Source organism: Glycine soja, chromosome 13 (genome assembly GCF_004193775.1).
Source record: "Glycine soja cultivar W05 chromosome 13, ASM419377v2, whole genome shotgun sequence".
NCBI classification, from domain to species: domain Eukaryota; kingdom Viridiplantae; phylum Streptophyta; class Magnoliopsida; order Fabales; family Fabaceae; genus Glycine; species Glycine soja.
Window position 1 is genome coordinate 16,659,185 of NC_041014.1, and position 19,016 is coordinate 16,678,200.

General features: G+C 33.4%; 3 protein-coding genes across 4 annotated transcripts; 2 read left to right on the top strand and 1 right to left on the bottom strand.

The window, feature by feature from the left end:
* Positions 1 to 4,209, top strand: LOC114381218 (putative rRNA methyltransferase YlbH). 2 transcript variants are annotated; one of them, XM_028340423.1, is made up of 9 exons: positions 1 to 221; positions 345 to 445; positions 749 to 850; positions 2,032 to 2,136; positions 2,275 to 2,379; positions 2,633 to 2,771; positions 3,346 to 3,461; positions 3,557 to 3,609; positions 3,786 to 4,209. In XM_028340423.1, exons 1-8 carry the CDS (start codon positions 86 to 88, stop codon positions 3,569 to 3,571), a joined length of 819 nt encoding a protein of 272 aa, XP_028196224.1. In that variant the 5' UTR covers positions 1 to 85; the 3' UTR covers positions 3,572 to 3,609; positions 3,786 to 4,209. The 2 variants fall into 2 exon arrangements, with proteins under 2 accessions (XP_028196224.1, XP_028196223.1); XM_028340422.1 differs by having other exon boundaries at positions 4 to 221; positions 3,553 to 3,609.
* A 4,545-nt stretch (positions 4,210 to 8,754) lies between these two features.
* LOC114382059 (CLAVATA3/ESR (CLE)-related protein 25-like) lies at positions 8,755 to 10,732 on the top strand. The gene is made up of 2 exons (XM_028341293.1): positions 8,755 to 9,229; positions 10,395 to 10,732. Exons 1-2 carry the CDS (start codon positions 8,976 to 8,978, stop codon positions 10,432 to 10,434), a joined length of 294 nt encoding a protein of 97 aa, XP_028197094.1. The 5' UTR covers positions 8,755 to 8,975; the 3' UTR covers positions 10,435 to 10,732.
* Positions 10,733 to 15,848: 5,116 nt separating this feature from the next.
* On the bottom strand, positions 15,849 to 18,400 carry LOC114381966 (inactive LRR receptor-like serine/threonine-protein kinase BIR2). Its single transcript, XM_028341193.1, has one exon. It carries the CDS (start codon positions 18,135 to 18,137, stop codon positions 16,308 to 16,310), a length of 1,830 nt encoding a protein of 609 aa, XP_028196994.1. The 5' UTR covers positions 18,138 to 18,400; the 3' UTR covers positions 15,849 to 16,307.
* Positions 18,401 to 19,016: the final 616 nt, after the last annotated feature.

The window sequence follows — 19,016 nt, forward strand, 5'->3', positions numbered from 1 at the left end:
AAAAAAAAAAAAAGATTTGTGATATCTCTCTCTCAGTGACACCCAAACTCAAAACACCCTCAAACAATCTCTGTTCACTTTAACAATGGCGGTTTTGTCGCCTCCAACATTCTCCCCACTTCTACTAAACACCAAGACAGATTTTGGGTCACCACCATTTCCTCTTCTCACCCTCTCCTCCTCCTCACCCACCTCCTCACCCCTCTTCGTCTCTTACGCCAGTAAGTTCATTATTCCTATATATATATGCTACTTCACTCACATAAATAATAAAACATTATTCATTTTCATGTTCTAATATCATTGCATTGCAATCTCGTGTTTGTTTCTTCCATATTTTGCAGAATCCGGAAATGGGTTGGCCAGTGAGGACAAAAAAATCTTGCTTGAGAAGTATGGCTACGATATTGATGCTGATGAGTACTTTTCACAGTCATCTTCTAAGGTTACTTATGCTTCAAAATTTATGTGTCATATCATATCTCAATAGAACAAACCACCAATTTCACCCCGAAGTGTTACCCTTTCCCCTAAGTGATCTCTGAAGTAATAAAATTATTTAACTTAAAGTAATCCTCTAGCAAGTATTAAACTTCCATTACTTTAGGGGTCACTTAGGTGAGAGGTAATAGCTTAAGAATGAAATTGATGGTTTACTCTATCACATTAAAGCCGTTTGAAAATCGTGTTTTGTGAAATTTTACTGTGTTTCCTTTGTGTTTTGTCTCTTCTGAATGCAACTGTTTAGTCCAAGAGGAGAAAGGAGCAACCAAGGAGAAGAGGAGGGAAGCAAGTGCAGGACCCACCAGAGGACCCTAAGCCTCCTCGTGTAACCCATAAATTGCTTCAGGTATTCTCAATTTCGAGAGGAAAATAAGAGGGTGGTTGTTTTTGTATGTTCAATACGTAGATTGCTAGGGTGAGGTTGTTTGTGAACTAAATTGTGGAAGTGATGCATTCCAAGGAAAGTGTGGCCTACACTTTAGAGGAGTTTAATTTAATCCCCATTTTCCTGCTTTCTTTTCCTTCCTATGTAATTTAGGTTGGCTGCACCCTACGTGTATGATGAATTGCCAACATTCCTAAAGGTTTTAAGATAATTATGATTTTATCACTTTTGTCTCCCTTATTTATGGGGTTCATACTTTCCTAGTCCTACAGTTGGTCATTCTTGATTTTTAAAGATAAACTCTTCTAAAAGCTTAACCTGGTAATGAATGAAGATATTTGATGGGCAAAACTGATTCTGATGATCATTTCATGGATGCCCTCTTGGACTATATTCTGTTTGTCTGATGAACTTGGGCTAATACTTATATTTTTCTTCCCGAGTTATGGGATATAGGATGGAACCACTTTGTGTAAAATAACTAAAAATAGCATGGTAATTTTATTCCATTTCCTTCCATACTACTACATTCTATCTCATTCCACCCATCATTGCCTAGATCTGTTTATCTCTTTTTTAATTTTTATAGTTCATTTTAAGGCTGCCACATCTATTTTGGTTGTAAACTAACTTTGAAGCATGCTATCAACTTATTAAGCTTTAACACTTAACATTTTACTGTTTTATTTTGTTCTAAATGTTATGCTTAAGTAGTTAACCACAAATTAATGTAATACAGTCAGATATTTAACTGTTGTCTTCTTTTCTGATGCTAATGCCTCTTGCCTTTAGTTGGGCATGTCCTTTTTAGTGCTTCTTGCCTCAAAATGTTAAAACCTTAAGGATTGATGACCTTGATTTACTGACTTTAAATCATATACAAATTAGTATTTAAAAAATATTGACAGTAGCCTTGGCTTTATTTCCAATGACTATGAGGCTGGTAGAATGACTTCAAAACCACAGAGGGGGTCGCTAAATTTGAGTCCTATAGTAACAATGGGTGTATGGCTAACTTTTTAGTTTTGCAAAATCATTTCTAAATCAATTTTGGGGCTGGTAGAATTGATTCTGAGAGAAGTGCAAATTTTTAACTTTTCTATTGGTATAATTGATTTTGGGTGTGAAACGGACCCATGTAGGTTCTTGGAGGAACAGCTCGAAGAGTGAAGCTACTTTCACCAAAGGGCATGGATGTGCGCCCCATGATGGAAGTGGTGAAAGGTGCAGCCTTTGATATATTACAGGTACCGGTTTTATGTTTTATTTCCTATGTAGCACGCTTGTTTGCTAATTAATTATTGATATTGGGTTTCATCTAGTCTGTACAATTTCCTTGCTGCAACTTTTTTGTTTACTAATCATTTTACTTTTTCAACACCAAGGCAGCTGGTGGCTGTCCTGCAGCATTGAGACCTGGTCGCTGGTTAGACTTGTATAGCGGTACAGGTTCTGTTGGAATTGAAGCACTTAGCCGAGGATGTTCTCAGGTATTAATGTTTTCAGCGACAAGTTTATATTCACTAATATGGATTGTGAGTTTTGCAAAATTGTGATCACAGTTGTCAGACTATCTGAGCTATCTCCTATTTGACGGAATCAGCCTTCTGTTGAGAAATGGAATTAACAGATTTTCATCTAGTTCAAGGAGATGCACTATAGGATTTTCAATAATTTGTTTTTAAATTTTCCTGAATATAATAATATCTTTTCCTGAAGTCTCTTGTTTATATGCTTAATCAGGTGCATTTTGTTGAGATGGATCCGTGGGTTGTATCAGATGTTTTACGTCCAAACCTGGAGGAAACTGGATTCCTAGATGCTTCAGTCATACATACTGTCCGTGTAGAAAAATTCTTTGAGCGTGCAGAGCAATTTGTAGGCATGTGTATCTTTTCCCTTTTAATTCCATTTAATGCATATCTACGTAGCATCTTAGTCAACTGGGATTAGGGTTATGCAAAAATATAGGGTTACAAATTGATTTTTAACACAGACCCACAAACACAAAATACTTTGAATATAATTAGAATGCATAACAGTGTAAAGGTTTTCTATATTGTCATTCAATCATGGATTGCCATGTATAGTAAGATTATTAACTTTTGTAATAATTACTTTAAAAATCATATCTACGATGACTTCTAATTGATTGATAGTATAAAAATCTTTACATTGACATGTATCAAAGTTCAACTCATTCTTATATGCTTGAAATTTGAAATGTTTGATGCACAAAGTATTGCCTGGATAAGGATTTATCAGAAAAAGTTTTGGAAGCAACATATACTTTTATTTGTTCATTATGTAACTACTGTTGACACTCTTATTTAAGAGAATGCAATAAATATTTCCATCATTTTCTTCCACCACTGACAACTGCCAAAGTGAGTATGCTAATACTAAAATTAGCGTGGTTATTTCTGCTATTGTAAATTTGAATTGTTTACATGCAGGAAACAGTGGCCCATTTGATTACATTAGTGTCACCCCTCCATATACACAAGTTGACTATGGGGTGCTGATGAGGCAGATATCAGAATCATCCTTGATTGGAGAGAACACGTTTATTGTATGTACTAGTTTCTTACTTTCTTATTGTTCTTGGACCTAATGGTCTTCTTCTTACTAAGTTTATATTGAGCTGTCATGTTCTGATCTAGGTAGTTGAGTATCCTTTAAAAACTGACATGCTGGATTCTTGTGGAAGTCTTGTAAAGGTAATTCAAGTAACCAATATTACTGTGTTTGCATAACACATTGAATTGTCAATAGTTATTTTTCTTAAAATTCTTTTAGCCAGATAGCTATTATGAATTTATGTTATACATATCTTGTGGATTTTAATGATATGCACACCAATTTGAGCTGTTTAAGTGGTTGTGTGGAGATACAGATAACCGACAGACGGTTTGGACGGACACTCTTGGCAATTTATGGACCAACATGGTCCCAGAAGAAGAGGAGATGACACATTCAAATGCCTAAGTTGCAGTAAAGGCTGAAAAACATGCTGGTGCAATATTTATCTGTTACAGTGGTCAACAGGAATTAGTTTTTGGCACCTACCTCACTTCTTCAAAAGCTGTTATACACAGTCTAATGTTGGTCCCTGCAACAGGTCATGTCTTGTAATGTTAATCATAAAATCTTGCATTCTTTGTTATAATGTGACCCATCTTCAGCTGAAAATTGATTATTAAATCTAGATTAAGGTTTCATTACCAACAGTGTTGATCACAGTAGAAGTGGATTGTGATTGTAGGTGAACTTTATCTACCATATTAGTGAAATCATCACTCTAATCATTCTATTTCTAAGAGGGCTATATCTAACTACCACTCACAGATCCACAATGCTAATCCAAACACGTGGATAATCTTTCACTACCTGAGATATACGTGATTTTTTTTTTTGTGCGAGTGATATTGTACCATTTGTTTATACTTAGTTGATTTCAACACACAACCATGTCTTTATTTGATCTTCAGCTTTCATCCTATAAATGCCTATAGTTCAGTTATGTTGTCCCCCTTGAACTATACAATCATGAGCCTTTCAAGTCCTTGTAGATTCAACCAATAAAATTTTTACAAAAGAGGTGTTGCTGGGAAAGGTTTTGTTAATTTACAACAGAAAACACAAGAGAAACCCCCTTTCCCCTCATAATCTTTTTGATATTTAGATTTTAATGCAAGTTATAGGACGAAAATAAGAGATTAATTATATATGTAGTGTTGAAATTGAGTATATTCGATTCAATGTATCTCTGCTAGACGAAAGATTGTCAAACAATGTACACAACAATTACGTAAACTTCGAATCACGGAAAAAGAAAAACATATCTGCTAAAGTTTCTTTTCCTTCTTTCTTAAGAAAACTGTCCTTTTCTCTTTAAACTTTCCCTCTTCTCCAATTAGTTTTCCTCTGCTGCTTCTCTTTTTTTTAAAAAAGAAAAATTCTGGTCCTCTCTATATATAGACACACTGAAATATTTTTAAACATATATCATCCTTTTCTTCTATTGCTTCATTTTTTGCTTCATCCAAAGTGTGTAAGATGGTGGTACGAACTCTCGCTAGTAGGTGACTTGGATTGGCGAATAAATGCCGCAGAGATGTGAAGGAGTAGATCTGCATTCAATGACGGGAATAAGATACTCTAATGCTCAATTTAGTAAAGAATCTCACAAATATAATAATAATAAGGTTAAATTATAATTTTGATCTCCTAGTAGGATATGTTTGGTTTGTATTTTCATTTTTTATTTTGATTTCCTATTTTTATTTTATAAAAATTATTTTCATTTTTGAAAGATTAGAATTCTGAAAATATGTTTAGTTTGACTTCTTGTTTTTTATTTTTATGAAATAAAAATACTGAAAATTTATGATATATTGAATTCTTGTCTTTTTGTATTTCTAGATTTGCTTAAAATTATATTCATTGTCACCGCAATTTCATTTTACCCGAAATAAGATTTCTATTCTCATCTAGAAAATGAGAATTTATTGTTTTCATTTTCTGGTTGTTTCCTGTTTTCATTTTCACAGAAAATGTTTTTAAAAATTCAACCAAATACATTTTTATCACCGTTTTTTGTTTTCAGTAGAAATGAAAACAGAAAACAATCAAATCAAACATCCCCTAATTTATCATATTCACATTTTTGATTTCTTGATTTTTATTAGTAATAATTGGTCTCTCTAATTTTATAAATTGACAATTTTGATTCATCTATTAGATTATTAATTAATATTTGTAATAACTTATAATAGATTAAGAGTGTAAAATACAACAAAGAAATGGACAACTCCTTTGTCCCCACACTGACATCTTCAAACATGTTTCTCCTTATGGCTTCCCTCACAAGACCTCCTAAACCGTTTGCAACAAGCAAAACTAGGAAAAGTGTCAAAGGATTCCCTTGTCAAAGACCTTTTTTAACACTAAATTTCTCGGTTGGACTCTCATTGATAAGTATAGAGTTGTTACCGATTCAATGTAATTCTTAATCCATCCTATCCATCTTTCATAAAAATTCATCCTCCTCATCATATAATATAAGAAATTTTACCTAGCAGAATCATATGTCTTTTCAACATTTTTATAAAAATAATTAAAAATCTAATAAATTTGTATCTTAAATAGAAAAGATTAAATAGAAAATCTAATAAATATTTAAGAACAAAGAGAGAATAAATATAAAAATTTAGAAAACAATATTTTAAAAAATATTATTTGAAGTAAAATCTTAAAAAACACTACAAATTACTTAAAAAAGTTTGTTTATCAAATAATTAGACAAACTTTTCAGCTAATAAAAAAAGTTAAAAAAACTAAAATACATTCTCAAACACACTCATGAAATGGATTTCAAGAATATATATCTAAATATACAAAAATAGGCATTCTCTCGATATTTTTTATAACTCATCTTTTACAACCTCTTTCTTAGATGCAAATAAGTTATATAAAAGTGTACAAATAAAATTTCTATTTAAAAAAAGAATAAGTATAGTACTACTTTTATAGGTGGGACGTGGGATGTTAGAATCACATTTGTACTAGAAAACGTGATTCTAGTATTCGAGAAACATTTGAAGTGCGAATGCGATTTCATCCAAACATCAACCATGCAAAACACGCTTTTATAGGTCTATTTAAGAGGGAAAATCTACTAGTAGAAAACATGATAAAAATATAAACTGAAAACGAGATGAATCTCGTGATAAAAAGCTCGTGGTCTAAACAACAGCATAAAGTTTCTCATCCACTAACACTCCATTCATTGAACTTAGACTTGTACTTTCACCGTTGAAGGTGCATTCATTTGTTCTACACTATGCAGTGACAAATCCAAACACCATATGTCCACTAGCTAGAATCAACATTTCTACCACGATTCTGTTTTCATTTATAAAAATATCATCTTGCTTTTACTTTTGTATAAATTTTTGAAATTTTATACAAGAAATAATGAAAACAATGTTATGTTACATTATTTTCATTATTTCTTATGTGAATATTTAAAATAAAGATAAAATAGAACCAAAATAACATTTCTATAATTAAGAGTGATGAAAAATTAAACATTTGTTTAACAATTTAATTGAAATATGTAGACCGTGTATATTTTTCTTATACCGACATCTAATTATAAATTGTCATAGGTTAAGGTTGTTAACTTTTATAAAAAAAATTTATTATGATTTATAATTGATTTAGAGTGTAATTTTTTTATTTTTTTTACTTTTGTAGTGTATGCAGATTTTTTGAGCAGCAATATCTCCTAAGCTAGTTTGAAAATATTATATTCACACTCTATATTATGTTTGAAAATATTATAGTGACATCCCTCAACATTTCCTTAAATTTTATCCTAATATCCTCAAAAGGGATTAAAGTAATGATTAAAAAAGTAAAAAAAAATGTTTGTATAATTACTCAAAATATCAGCGGATGTTATTATAATTTTTTTTTCTCTCTCTCAATTAAACCGACGATATTTTAGTATGTAATCAAATCTTTAGTCTGTGATTTTAGCTTTATTCTACTTAACGCACATCCAATACTTCAACCCCCGCAACAAGGGGAAAAAACAAGTATCCCCAACTTCCCAAGTTTTGAATCCTTGTTTTCAGGGATTCTTGAAGAGTTGCACTAATATATAAAAAGAAGGGTAACCCCATTTCGGTCCTAGATGTCCAATAACAAAATCATGATGCGTTGGTATTTTAAGGATTAGATTAATGTTCTGTAATTCAGACCAGATCTTGAGTTACTGTGAAAAGAATTTTAAAATAATATATACTACTATACTATATTTAATATATATAATTTTAAGATGCTTTGAATTTCACTTTAATGATGTTTAATTTAAACTTATAGCAACTTGATGACTTAGATAAATATCTCCTATATATCGTAATGTCTTTCAGGGAAAGCAGGTCACTGTCATCATTCTTTTAATATATTTAAACTTCAATTGAAATTAATTCTGATGCTTTTGTAATTTTGTTCCGTACATTGCATTGCATGCTCAAGTGGTCAGCACTTGACTTAACTTGCCAAGGTTTTCAATTTCATTCCTACAAAGTACAAACCCAGTGAGAGTTAAGAGTTAGAGATATCACAATGAGATCCCCTTTCCTAGTTGCATGAAAATGCACAACCCCAGCAAAAGAGAGTTCAAGTGGACACTTTTTTTACACCTAAAGAGGCTCAAATAACTAACTTTTCTGATTCGTTGGCCTTTTATGTTTGTCCATGCTGTCTTCACCCTTTCTCCCAACTCCCATTTTTTCTATCTCTCTCTCCCCACACAACACACACGGGTAAAATTTTTAGTACCCCAATAGTATCTATTCATAGGTTATTAATTGCAGTCTAATTTTGATACATTACCAGTATAAAACTTTTTTTTACACTTTAGATTAATTAAAAATCATTCTAAACATAATTCTCAAAATAATTATTATAAAAACTAACAATTTTATAATGCGTGTGAAACAACATCCTCACACCAAATTAACTATAAAAATCATGTCATCAGACCCAACCGATGCAAAAGTTACTTCTTATTGTTTCTTATGGATGAGTAGAGAGTGGCGATCTACGCTACAACACTAATTCCAAACACACATGACAATTTATTATTACACATGACAATTAGACTCTATTACTTATTATAATTTAATAGTTTTTTTTTATCATTTTGATAAAATAAAATAAAAACCATACGTATTAGTGTCAGAATTTTATTAGGAGTACTTATATAATACTTTATGAGTATTGAAATTTTTTTCTCACACACCCCAATAGTTAACAGTTTACAGTGTCTGCCTTTAAATAGAACCAGTCTCTCTAAGCCCGCCAAGTTAGGAATCAGATAGTCCTTCTCTGTTGCTCTCTCTTTCTTTTCTTTTCTTTTGTTCTCTCTCTCTCTCTCTCTCTCTCTATACTTCTTATATTATCTTTGAGTGATCAATGCCACAATGTTGCTGAAGCATTCTCACACCTTTTGCTTTACTTGCCAGCCACTGCCACAGGGGGGAAAATCACACTCATAAAGAGGGGTGAAGATATGGGTGTTGGTGATGTCATTAGTTGTAGAAGGTTGCTTCTTGGAGCCTTGGTATCTTTAGGAGTCATCTGGTTTATGTTCCTTGCAATCTCAGTAAACCGTCAAACCAAGAGGACAGTGCTAGTTCCAATGAATGTTATCTCCAAGCATTTAAAGTTGGTTAGCATGCAGAGGCATGCCCTGCATTCAAATTCTGGACTATTCATCGTGAGCAAGAGAAGAGTGCCAAATGGACCTGATCCAATACACAACAGGTACACACATTTATCAAATTATTACTTTATGATAGTAGTTTTGTTATGTAATTTGCATGGCTTACTACATTAAAAAAAGTAAAAAAAAAAAAAAAAGAAGAAGAATTGTGGGTGGTTAAGTGTTTTGGTAAAGCTGCAGGATCAGAGTGAGGTAATCCATCCTAGCTTGGGGCCCTAACTTTTTGTGTTCATGCAAATAAATAATACTAGCGTGTTTGTTTTCATGTTTTTCTCAGGCAATGTGCATCTGAAGAGAAGTAACTATTTGTTATTTTTGTATTTATTTTCATCATTTGACATGAAATTGAAATAAAACGTGCGGGTCTGATGCATGTCCAAACACGCTTGAGAAAAATGTGAAGCATGTGCTTGGAATGCGTTGAACATGCTTGTTCCACTTCAATTTCACGTCAAATAATGAGAATGAATGCAGAAGCAACAAATAGTTGTCTCTAATAATATGCATGTTGCTTAATGTGAAACCAAACACATTGCATGAACACAAGATAGAAAGACAAATCCAAGATGTTATAATTTTGTTTCATTTCAAATTTGGTTTTGTGGCTAATGTGCTAGGAGCCTGGTTTTCTTCAGAAGAGGTTAAATCAAGAATAGACATTGTCGAAAGCCATTTCATTCTATTCATTACATTAGGCATAGCTTTGTACAAATTCTTTTGCCACTTTGCTAAAGGGGAGCTGGAGCATGATGGACTCATACTCGATAATTTTTCACTCTTTATCAAAAGTTTCTTTAATTAACAATCTTTCTCTTATTTTCATGAGAAACCGAGAAAAGACATTGGGTGAAGAACTGTACCACTTTAGTTATTGGGGGGAAAAAAGAATTCGGTGGCTCCTTTTCCTTTCTATGGAAAGCTTGATTAATTTATTTGAGGATCATGAACTACTTTTAGCCTCATTTGAATTTAACAATCCAATTCATGTCTTATTTCATTTTTTCTGCCTATTGATGTTAAGCACTATATTTGAGGACCCATTATGATGATTATCATAGTATTCCTGTTTGCACTGCACATCTTGCCGTACCATGGAATTTCATTTCACTTCATGTCATTTCTATTCACATCGTTTAGCTCACCTCTTTGTCTCTCTCATATTCTTAACATTTTAGTGTAATTAATGTATATGAATGAATTATTCAGGAGAGCAGTGAAAACTAGACAGCCACCTACACAAGCCTGAGCATTGCATTGGGAAGTTCCACAACTAGTTTGTGGAAAAGTTATACAAGAATTTTTGCTATTCTCTTGTGGAAGAATTCAGAGTGTGTTCTATAAGATGATGTTATATAGTATTGCAAGTGTTTTGGAGGTTATAAGTGCGATCCTTAATGTTCTCTATTTTTTTCTTCTTCTCTTGGAAATTTACCTTTGATGGTGTTGTAAATCAAGACCTTAGGAAATGAAGTAACCACATTTTGGATGCAATTCAATTATGTCCTTAAATTCTTGAAGTGAAAAGAAATGTGGAGTTTATGGCTATAGCTAGGAATGAGTGAATAAGTGAAATGGTGGATGTTTTTATGATCATTCTTATCCTAAAAATTACACGTGGGAACCTTGAGAAAGACTACACTTTTGAAGGCTACACAGTATACTATTTACTTTTCCCCTACTCAAATCTAAGAGAGAGGGAGAGGGATTTATGGATAGGAATATAGTATGGGGAAAAAAACAAGACAAACCATTCCAAATTGGATTATTTGGAGCGGTACACAAGAAATAAAGGCCTAGTCTCCATGCATCATATTATTAGGCTTTAATTTTTTTAGTAATCTTTGGGAATTCCTTTTATGGTGGCACCCTCTTTTAAGTGCCTTGTGTTCAACAAAGCACTTTCCTTAATTTAAAGTTTATACAATTAAACAAATTCTTTTCTTATATAAAAAAATAACATGGGTTCTGTTTGCCCTGCCATGTGGACCTATGGTGATGCCACTTAGTTACTAATTAAGAAGGCAAAATGAACATACAAATTATAAACATAAAACATACATCATAACTGCTTGCCCAATTATAGGTTTCAAATAGACTATGAATAGTCTAATAACAAGCCATTGTTGGTTAAACCACATCTTTTGCAAATCCTAAACTAATGAATATTATAGATTAATCAATTAAGGAGATGTTGCAAATTCAGGTATCCCACTAAAGGCAAATCAGCAAAGGAGCAATCCCTGCCCGCTGCTTTATCTTTATCTTTGCTTTTTCTTTCTGGTCTGATTTCTATAGATTCGAGAAGGATGTGACTTGGTCCAAAGTAACTGAGATTCAAAATAATGAATCTTCTTCATTTTTCCTCGATTGCATGGGAGACAGATTCTCACCCCTGCCAGTTCTTGTTTCTCTTTTCTGAATATATTGGCTGATGCAAAACCAGATGAGTCTGCTCAATTGAATCACAAAGTGTCCTACATGTCCATGTTTTCAATTATCAAAAGCATGTGGATCTCTAAGGGGGTCCCACATCCTGGCTTGTCTACCTACTATAAAGTGCAACTTAGGCGCAGAGGCTGCATTGCACTTAAAAAGCTATATTTACTAAGAATAAAATTAGAAATATATCAACGATTCAAGTGTCTAAACTATTGTAAATTTTTTGATAATTAAGTTCGAATGAATTAGAAAAATAACAACAAAGTGTGTTATGGGCTCGAATAGGAAAAGATATTTTTTTTTATCTATATTTTCAACCAATTGAGTTAAACTCCTTTAATTGGAAAAATCATCTTTACATATGAAAGACTAAGGTTGTATACTCTCATACATTCATGAAGCACGAAGCCTCTAGTGTCGAGATTGTGTCATGATGTTTTTCGTATTTAGTCAAAAGCTCGATTCCCATATTTGTATATATGGAATATCATCGGTTGGAAAAATAATCAATTTCTTAAATAAATTCGAGTAACTCAAGAGATTAATTCCGACTCTTTGACTACGGATATCCTACATTCAAGAAGAAAAAAAAAACTTAAATTAAGATTCAACATGTACCCTTCAATTGTTCTTTTTTTATATTTAAAGTGAAATTTCAATACTCCTCCCCCACAATACACAACATAAGGTTCAAAGTCATTGATTCAATCATCTTGTTTAAGTCATTGCTTAGCTTGATTGCAACGGTCCTCCACATAAGTTGCTGACAGCCTTTACTTTCTATACTAGGAACATTGACCGATTAATCTTCCGTTCTCTTATTATTAACAGGAGAAATTTAACGAAGGAAATTCCTTCCACACGAAGTATGTCTCTGACTCGGCCAAAACGATCAAAGTGTTTTACTAGGGTCCATGATAAATGGCTTGCCTATTGTTTATTAACTATTAAGTGTGTGTTTGGAAAGGGATTAGAGACTTGGTTTTTTTAACATCAAATGAACACACTATTAGTTTTAGTTTTTACGTTTCTCACGTAAAAAAAAAAATGATTTATTGGTTGTAGAATGTGTTTCTAAACTCATTCTAAATTAAAGAGGAGCATTTGAAAAAGCTTTTACATCTCTATGCAAATGATTTATGACTTTTATAGATTATTTTAACTTATTTTAAAAAATTCATGGTGAAATTTAAATCATAAGTTTTCAAATGACGATATTAAATAAATAAATGCAACTTGAATCAACATCATAAGTTATACTTCTTCTTTTTTTTGTCATATATTAAATAAGTTTTTATTTTAGATATTAAATAAGGACATTATTTTTGTGAAACACCTTGATAGGTGGTCTATTATGATTCATTAATGATGATCTTTAGATTTATCTAATTCATGATTAAACTCTTTTTTCTCATTTTCTCTCAACCGTTCTTCATTTTTCTTTCTCTCTTTAACTTTGTTCTTCCTTTTTCTTGTACAAATTTCATTGCTCTTCCACTGGTGATGATCATGGAAAGTTAAACAATCAATTAATCCAAGGATCCAATCCAAGTAAGGTTGAATCTGAGTTTTGGTTCAGTATTTCAATTTTTGTTTGAATATTCATCTTCTTCTTCAATTTTATTTTCGATTTTCATGATTATGAATATGCTTAGGATTAGAAATGAATTAGGTCATGGATTCATTTCCTAATTTCAAATTTAATCACATATTATTTGGATGATATTTTGATTTGATTTGTAATTTTAATGAATTTAGGGATTAATTCGATTGAACTATCTCTAATGACATTAACTGGACTTTCAGAATCTAAACATCATTTATAGTAACTATGATAATTTGAATTGTTTGGTTTGGTAAATTAGATTGATGCTATTAAATATGTTTCAAATTCTTTTCCAAAACTTTGTTTCAGTATAGATTTCGAACTTTATTTTTGTGTTTTTGTATTTCTTTTCATTGCGTATAAATTGTTTGTTGAAATTCTCCCCGCTGTTTATAAGTGAATTGAAGAGGAACCAAATTGAATTATATCTAAGTCGACGTAGGTTATTCATCTACTACAGAATTAATCCTAGTTTATTTGTTTGGGAACGATTTGGCAATCATTATCAGTGAGGCTTTTGAGTGTTCAGGATTGGCACTTGGTGCTGAGCATGATTGTGCGATTAGAGGGTCGAATGGTTCGGTGCGACATTTTTTACGGCAAGCGTGTTTTCCACCACCGACTTCCTCGCCGAGAACGAAACTTGTGGGGACATAGAACAAGAAGAATAGTTTGTCATCGTCATCTTTGACAATGGTCGTGTCCCTCATCAGTGACGCACACTTACCCGATGACTTTGTTGTCAGCAAGAAAACCAAAACTGGGTTTCCCACATTGGAGCATGGCAACGACAAAAACCCAAGAGGAAAACAAGCTGTCTGTGCTTCCATGGTTTTGTCAGCATTATTTGAGTGCAAATAAGTTCATAGCAGACAACAATCACAAAGTGGGTGTGCAAATGACTCATCGTAGACCTTCGAAGAGGTCATAGTACCTGCTGAAGCACTGGTTTGTGGCGGCCAGTGTGGTGGCAGAACAGTGAGGAAGGATGGAACAATCAACATAAATATAACTTGAACCTACAACATAAGATTTACTTTCATGTCTTTTGTATTTTTCCCTAAAAACAAATTGTCAAGGCTTAACAAATAGTTTCTTCAAACTATTTATGTTGGACCGGTCCAACAGCTAAATCTCTGAGAAGTAAAATAATTAAATTATCGAATCCATCCCACATTCCTATACAAGCTAATTAATAATAAGAATTAATATAATTCTATTTTTTCTTGCAAAATCTTTATATTAATCCCCTTATTAATTAGATTAAAAAGATATTAAATATTTTTCAAGTTCTCAAAATATTAAATATAATTATTTTTTATTTAATATTTTCTTAGAAAATATTTGGAAGATTTACAAGAGGATTGGTAAAAAAATATAATATTAATTTTTTTTACTATGGTTCAAGAGAATAAATCTGCAGTGACATTACAGCTACACGAGATATCAACTCTTCATTAAATTTTATTAATATAATATTTGTTTTATATTATTAAGTGAAAAATTAAAAGAATAATCGTGGGATCAAACAACTTGACTATCTCAATTATGACTTAATCAGGTATTTGGTTCATGTAAGTTATCACTTCTCCTATTTTTGGTTCTTGATAAATTTATATTTTTTAATTTTTATTCTTATAAGATATTTTATTTATTTTTAATTTCTGTAAATTTATGTTTTTATAATTTTGGTTCAGGTAAACATAAATTTATGAGGACTATAAATAAAAAAATTAAAACTTTAAAGGAACCAAAATTAACAAAACATAAACTTTTCGATACTAAGAATAAACAAAATATTTTTATAGGGATCAAAATTAAAAAAATACAAACTTAAATGAATTAAAATTAAAAAAATAAGTTTACAGAAATCAAAAATGAAAAAATATCTCCTTAAGAACCAAAATCATATTTAACCCTTCAATTAATTATTTACCACATTAGAGAATCCCTTCCCATGATTCACACAGATTCTTTGTATCTTTCTTTCTACTTTTGGGATGCTAATATTGCCCAAAATGTTTTCGTGGTGATAGTTACACTGTAATTTATCAGTTATTTATAGTGTGCTTGAATTAGCACCAAAAATCAATTATGTTCCTCCAAATCATGGCGGTACCATGAAAAAATAAAAACAACCATTTGTTGTTTACCTTTACCATGAAAATTAGTGATTGCTTCTCACCATAAATTTAATCCAAACACTATAAGTGTTATGGCTTAAGGGAAGAACAAACTAGCGTTTGAATCTGAACTAACAATCCTTAGCATGATTCAGCTGATATTTTAATTTGACGTGGATTCTCAAACATCCATTACGATCAATATAATTTTTCTTGCGATATAATCATTACACTTCTCTAGAGTACAGACAAGTCAATTTTACAATGTTAATGATGAGTTTGATTTTGGTTCATGTAGGAAGTAGTAGTAGTTACAGCACAAGACCAACTTGTCAAATAGATCAAATCCCGATATAACACTATATATTACATGCATTAAGGATAAACATTTTAATTAAGTGCTGATTCAACAAGATCTTTTACATGGAAATTTATGTCATACAGTTAACTATAAATTAGAAATAATAAATCATTTTCATAACCTCAAATAAGTTTCCCGTAAACACTTTCAAATGCTTACCTAGTTTTTTATTTATACAGAAATTAAATGTTTCAAACATTCCAACAATTAGATCTAAACGAATAAAAAACATCATGGTGAGATGTCTTTACAGAGCACAAGTAGATGCCCAGTTTTTTTTTTTTGTCTTGAAGACATATATATAATTTGAGGATTCAAATCCGAAGCATATACCAAACACTTTGGACATCATTAGAGATTGCATTTGCATACAACAAACAGTGAAACAGATAAGATCTCAAAAAACCTAACCTGCCAGAAAGTTTATTATATATCATACAATACAATACAACTATACCTGATTAGGGTCACCCATGGACATGCTCAAACCATAAACATTAACACCATTGTGAGAACTCTCCACTATAAAATAGCAATTCAGTGAGAACAATCTCTCATCATCTTCTCATGCTGCAATGCTTCCTCAAGAACTACGCCACAACCTCGTTTTCTGGCTTACCAAAGATCAAGGGAAATTCATCATCATGTTCAAAGAAACTCTGGTCTTTGGATATGCTCTTTAAGGAATTATAAACCTGGTACATAGACCATCTATCCTTGGGGCGAGAAACCACACAATTCATCGCAGTTTTCAGAAACTGCAGAATCTCCTCATCATGTCCCCTTCCAGATATAGCTTTATCAATGCAATCCTTGATTCCGCCAGAACTAGAATGCATATTCACCCAATCCACCAAGCTACCCTTGAACTCTTCCTCCCCATTGCTTACGTCAAGAGGTTTTCGCCCAGTCACCAACTCCAAAAGCAAAATACCAAACCCATACACATCCCCTTTCAGTGATGCAACAAGTGTACTAGGATACTCCGGCGCAATGTACCCAAGCTCCCCCAAATCACCATTCACAAAACTACCATTTGAGTCTGAAGCCATGAGCCTCGCAAGCCCAAAGTCCATCAACCGGGCATCAAACTCCTCGTCGACAAGAATCACACTGGAGCAAATGTTCTGCTGTATAATCGGAGGGTGGCAGCCATGGTGCAGCCACGCAAGCCCCCTCGCCACACCCAATGCAATCCTAAACCTCATCAACCAATCCAATGCACCGCCACCATTCTTATGCAACAATGAATACAATGTCCCGTTCGACATGTGCTTGTAAACCAACAACTTCTCCTCCTCCACAATGCAGTACCCCAACAGCGGCGCCAGATTAGGGTGCCTAACCTGCCCCAACCGATTCATCTCCATCCCAAACTGCTTCTCCCCGATCCTACACGCACTCAACCGCTTCACCGCGAGCGTGGACCCATCCGGAAGATCAGCCTTATACGTAGTCCCGGTCCTCGTCGCGAAAAGAACATTCTCCCCGCTGAAATTACTAGTAGCAGCCATCAAATCCCCCAACTTCAACTTCACAATAGGCTTCTGAAAGAGACTAACCTGCACAAGCTTATACCCTCTTAACCTCAAAGCCCAATCACCACCACCACCACCAACACCAGAACCAACCCCATGCCCCTTCTTCTTCTTCCCACTCAAATGGTACCACCACCACAACCCAAAAGCCAGCAACAACGAAGCAGCAGCACCAAACACCCCAGCAGCAATAATAATAGCAAGATTCTTCTTACTCATCCCACCACACTTTCCTCCAAGAGGACCCCCACAAAGCCCACTATTCCCTTCAAAACCCTCCCTATCAAACCTGTTGAAGAACTCAGAAATTGTCCCACTAAGCCTATTATTGGCCACAGAAAACTTCCTGAGCCTACCTAAACTCCCAAACTCAAAGGGAATCGACCCAGAAAGCTGGTTATTCGACAACACCAACTCATTCAGATAAGAACATTTCTCAATCGTGGGTGGAATAAACCCAGAAAGCTGGTTACTTGACAAATCTAAAGAAACCAAAAAAGGCATCCAAGAACAGATCTCACGTGGGATCTCCAAAGAGAAAGAGTTTGAAGCAAGATCCAACTTTTGAATGTTTTTCCCACAGTGCTTCAAGGCCTCGGGGATCTTACCCGAGAGCTTGAAGTCTCGTAAGGTCAAACTTAAGACACGGTTCTCCCTATCGTTCCAGCAAGACACACCTGCGAATTTGCAGATGAAACCTATGGTTGTGTTGTCGAAGCGCCAATCGCTGAGGCGGTTCAGAGGGTCGGAGAGGGTTTCCTTGATGCCCTTGAGACATCTCACGTCGCCTTCGACCTGAGACGAAACGAAGAACACGTGGAAGTGAAACCCCAACAAGATCAGCAGAAGGAACGAGGAGGAAAAGGTGTTGCTGCGATCCATGGAGGGGGAAACGAGGTTGTTGGGGTGTGAAAGGTTTGGTTTTTATGGTGGGGTTAGAAGGGTAAGGGTCTAGCCCTGTTGTTGGGAAGGTGGTGCCATTGACTTGTGGGGTGTGCGAGGAAATGCGGAGATAAAAAGTGCAGAGAATGTGTGAGGAAGTTAATTGAAGGTGGGATCTTGCTGTGGGGGGGTTTAATTAATTAAGAGAGAGAAAAAATTGTTGGTGTTTGTTTTGGTTCTTGGAGGAGGTGTGTACAATGGGGATTTGGTGATTAAAAAGTGCTTGTTTTGAATGGAGTTGCTGATTGGATGAGGCTCTTTGACTCGTCCACTGTGAATTATGCCAATCGTTTAGTTGGCTTTACAAAATACAATAGCACACCATTTTCTTTCTCCAATGGCAGAGAGCCCGCATATTCTCTAATCTATTACATTAAAAACTAATTTTGTATATAAATAAATTTGACTATAATCAGAATCTTATACTAATATATCAACTTTATGGGTTACACACCATTTTTATTTTAGCTGGTTTTCTTTTGGTTTTGTGTTTTTTAGAAAATAAATCAAACGAGTTTTTTTTAGCCCGTAACTTTTTTAATTGTAACCTCACGAGTCACGACATATATTGCTGGTGATTGATAGTATCTTTTTTTTTTTTTACAAAGTATTCTATTTTTAAAAATCATCTTGTTTGATGAATTGTTAATATTAAACGTGTATTGTTAATAAGGATTCGAATTTTAATTTATCCTATTATAAGGAATTAATTATTTCCACTGGACCCAACTCCTATTGATTTGATTGTTGGTAGGTGGTAGGATTTTCTCTTGTTGAGTTTAATTAATACTATATTGTAAGATTTTAGGATTTGCTTAT

Coding starts and splice junctions, on each gene's coding strand:
- LOC114381218 (XM_028340422.1), top strand. CDS start 86: ATGGCGGTTTTGTCGCCTCCAACATTCTCCCCACTTCTACTAAACACC. Junction 2,137..2,274: donor CAGCCTTTGATATATTACAG/GTACCGGTTTTA, acceptor TTCAACACCAAG/GCAGCTGGTGGCTGTCCTGC. Junction 3,610..3,785: donor CTTGTGGAAGTCTTGTAAAG/GTAATTCAAGTA, acceptor GTGGAGATACAG/ATAACCGACAGACGGTTTGG.
- LOC114382059 (XM_028341293.1), top strand. CDS start 8,976: ATGGGTGTTGGTGATGTCATTAGTTGTAGAAGGTTGCTTCTTGGAGCC. Junction 9,230..10,394: donor CCTGATCCAATACACAACAG/GTACACACATTT, acceptor TGAATTATTCAG/GAGAGCAGTGAAAACTAGAC.
- LOC114381966 (XM_028341193.1), bottom strand. CDS start 18,137: ATGGATCGCAGCAACACCTTTTCCTCCTCGTTCCTTCTGCTGATCTTG.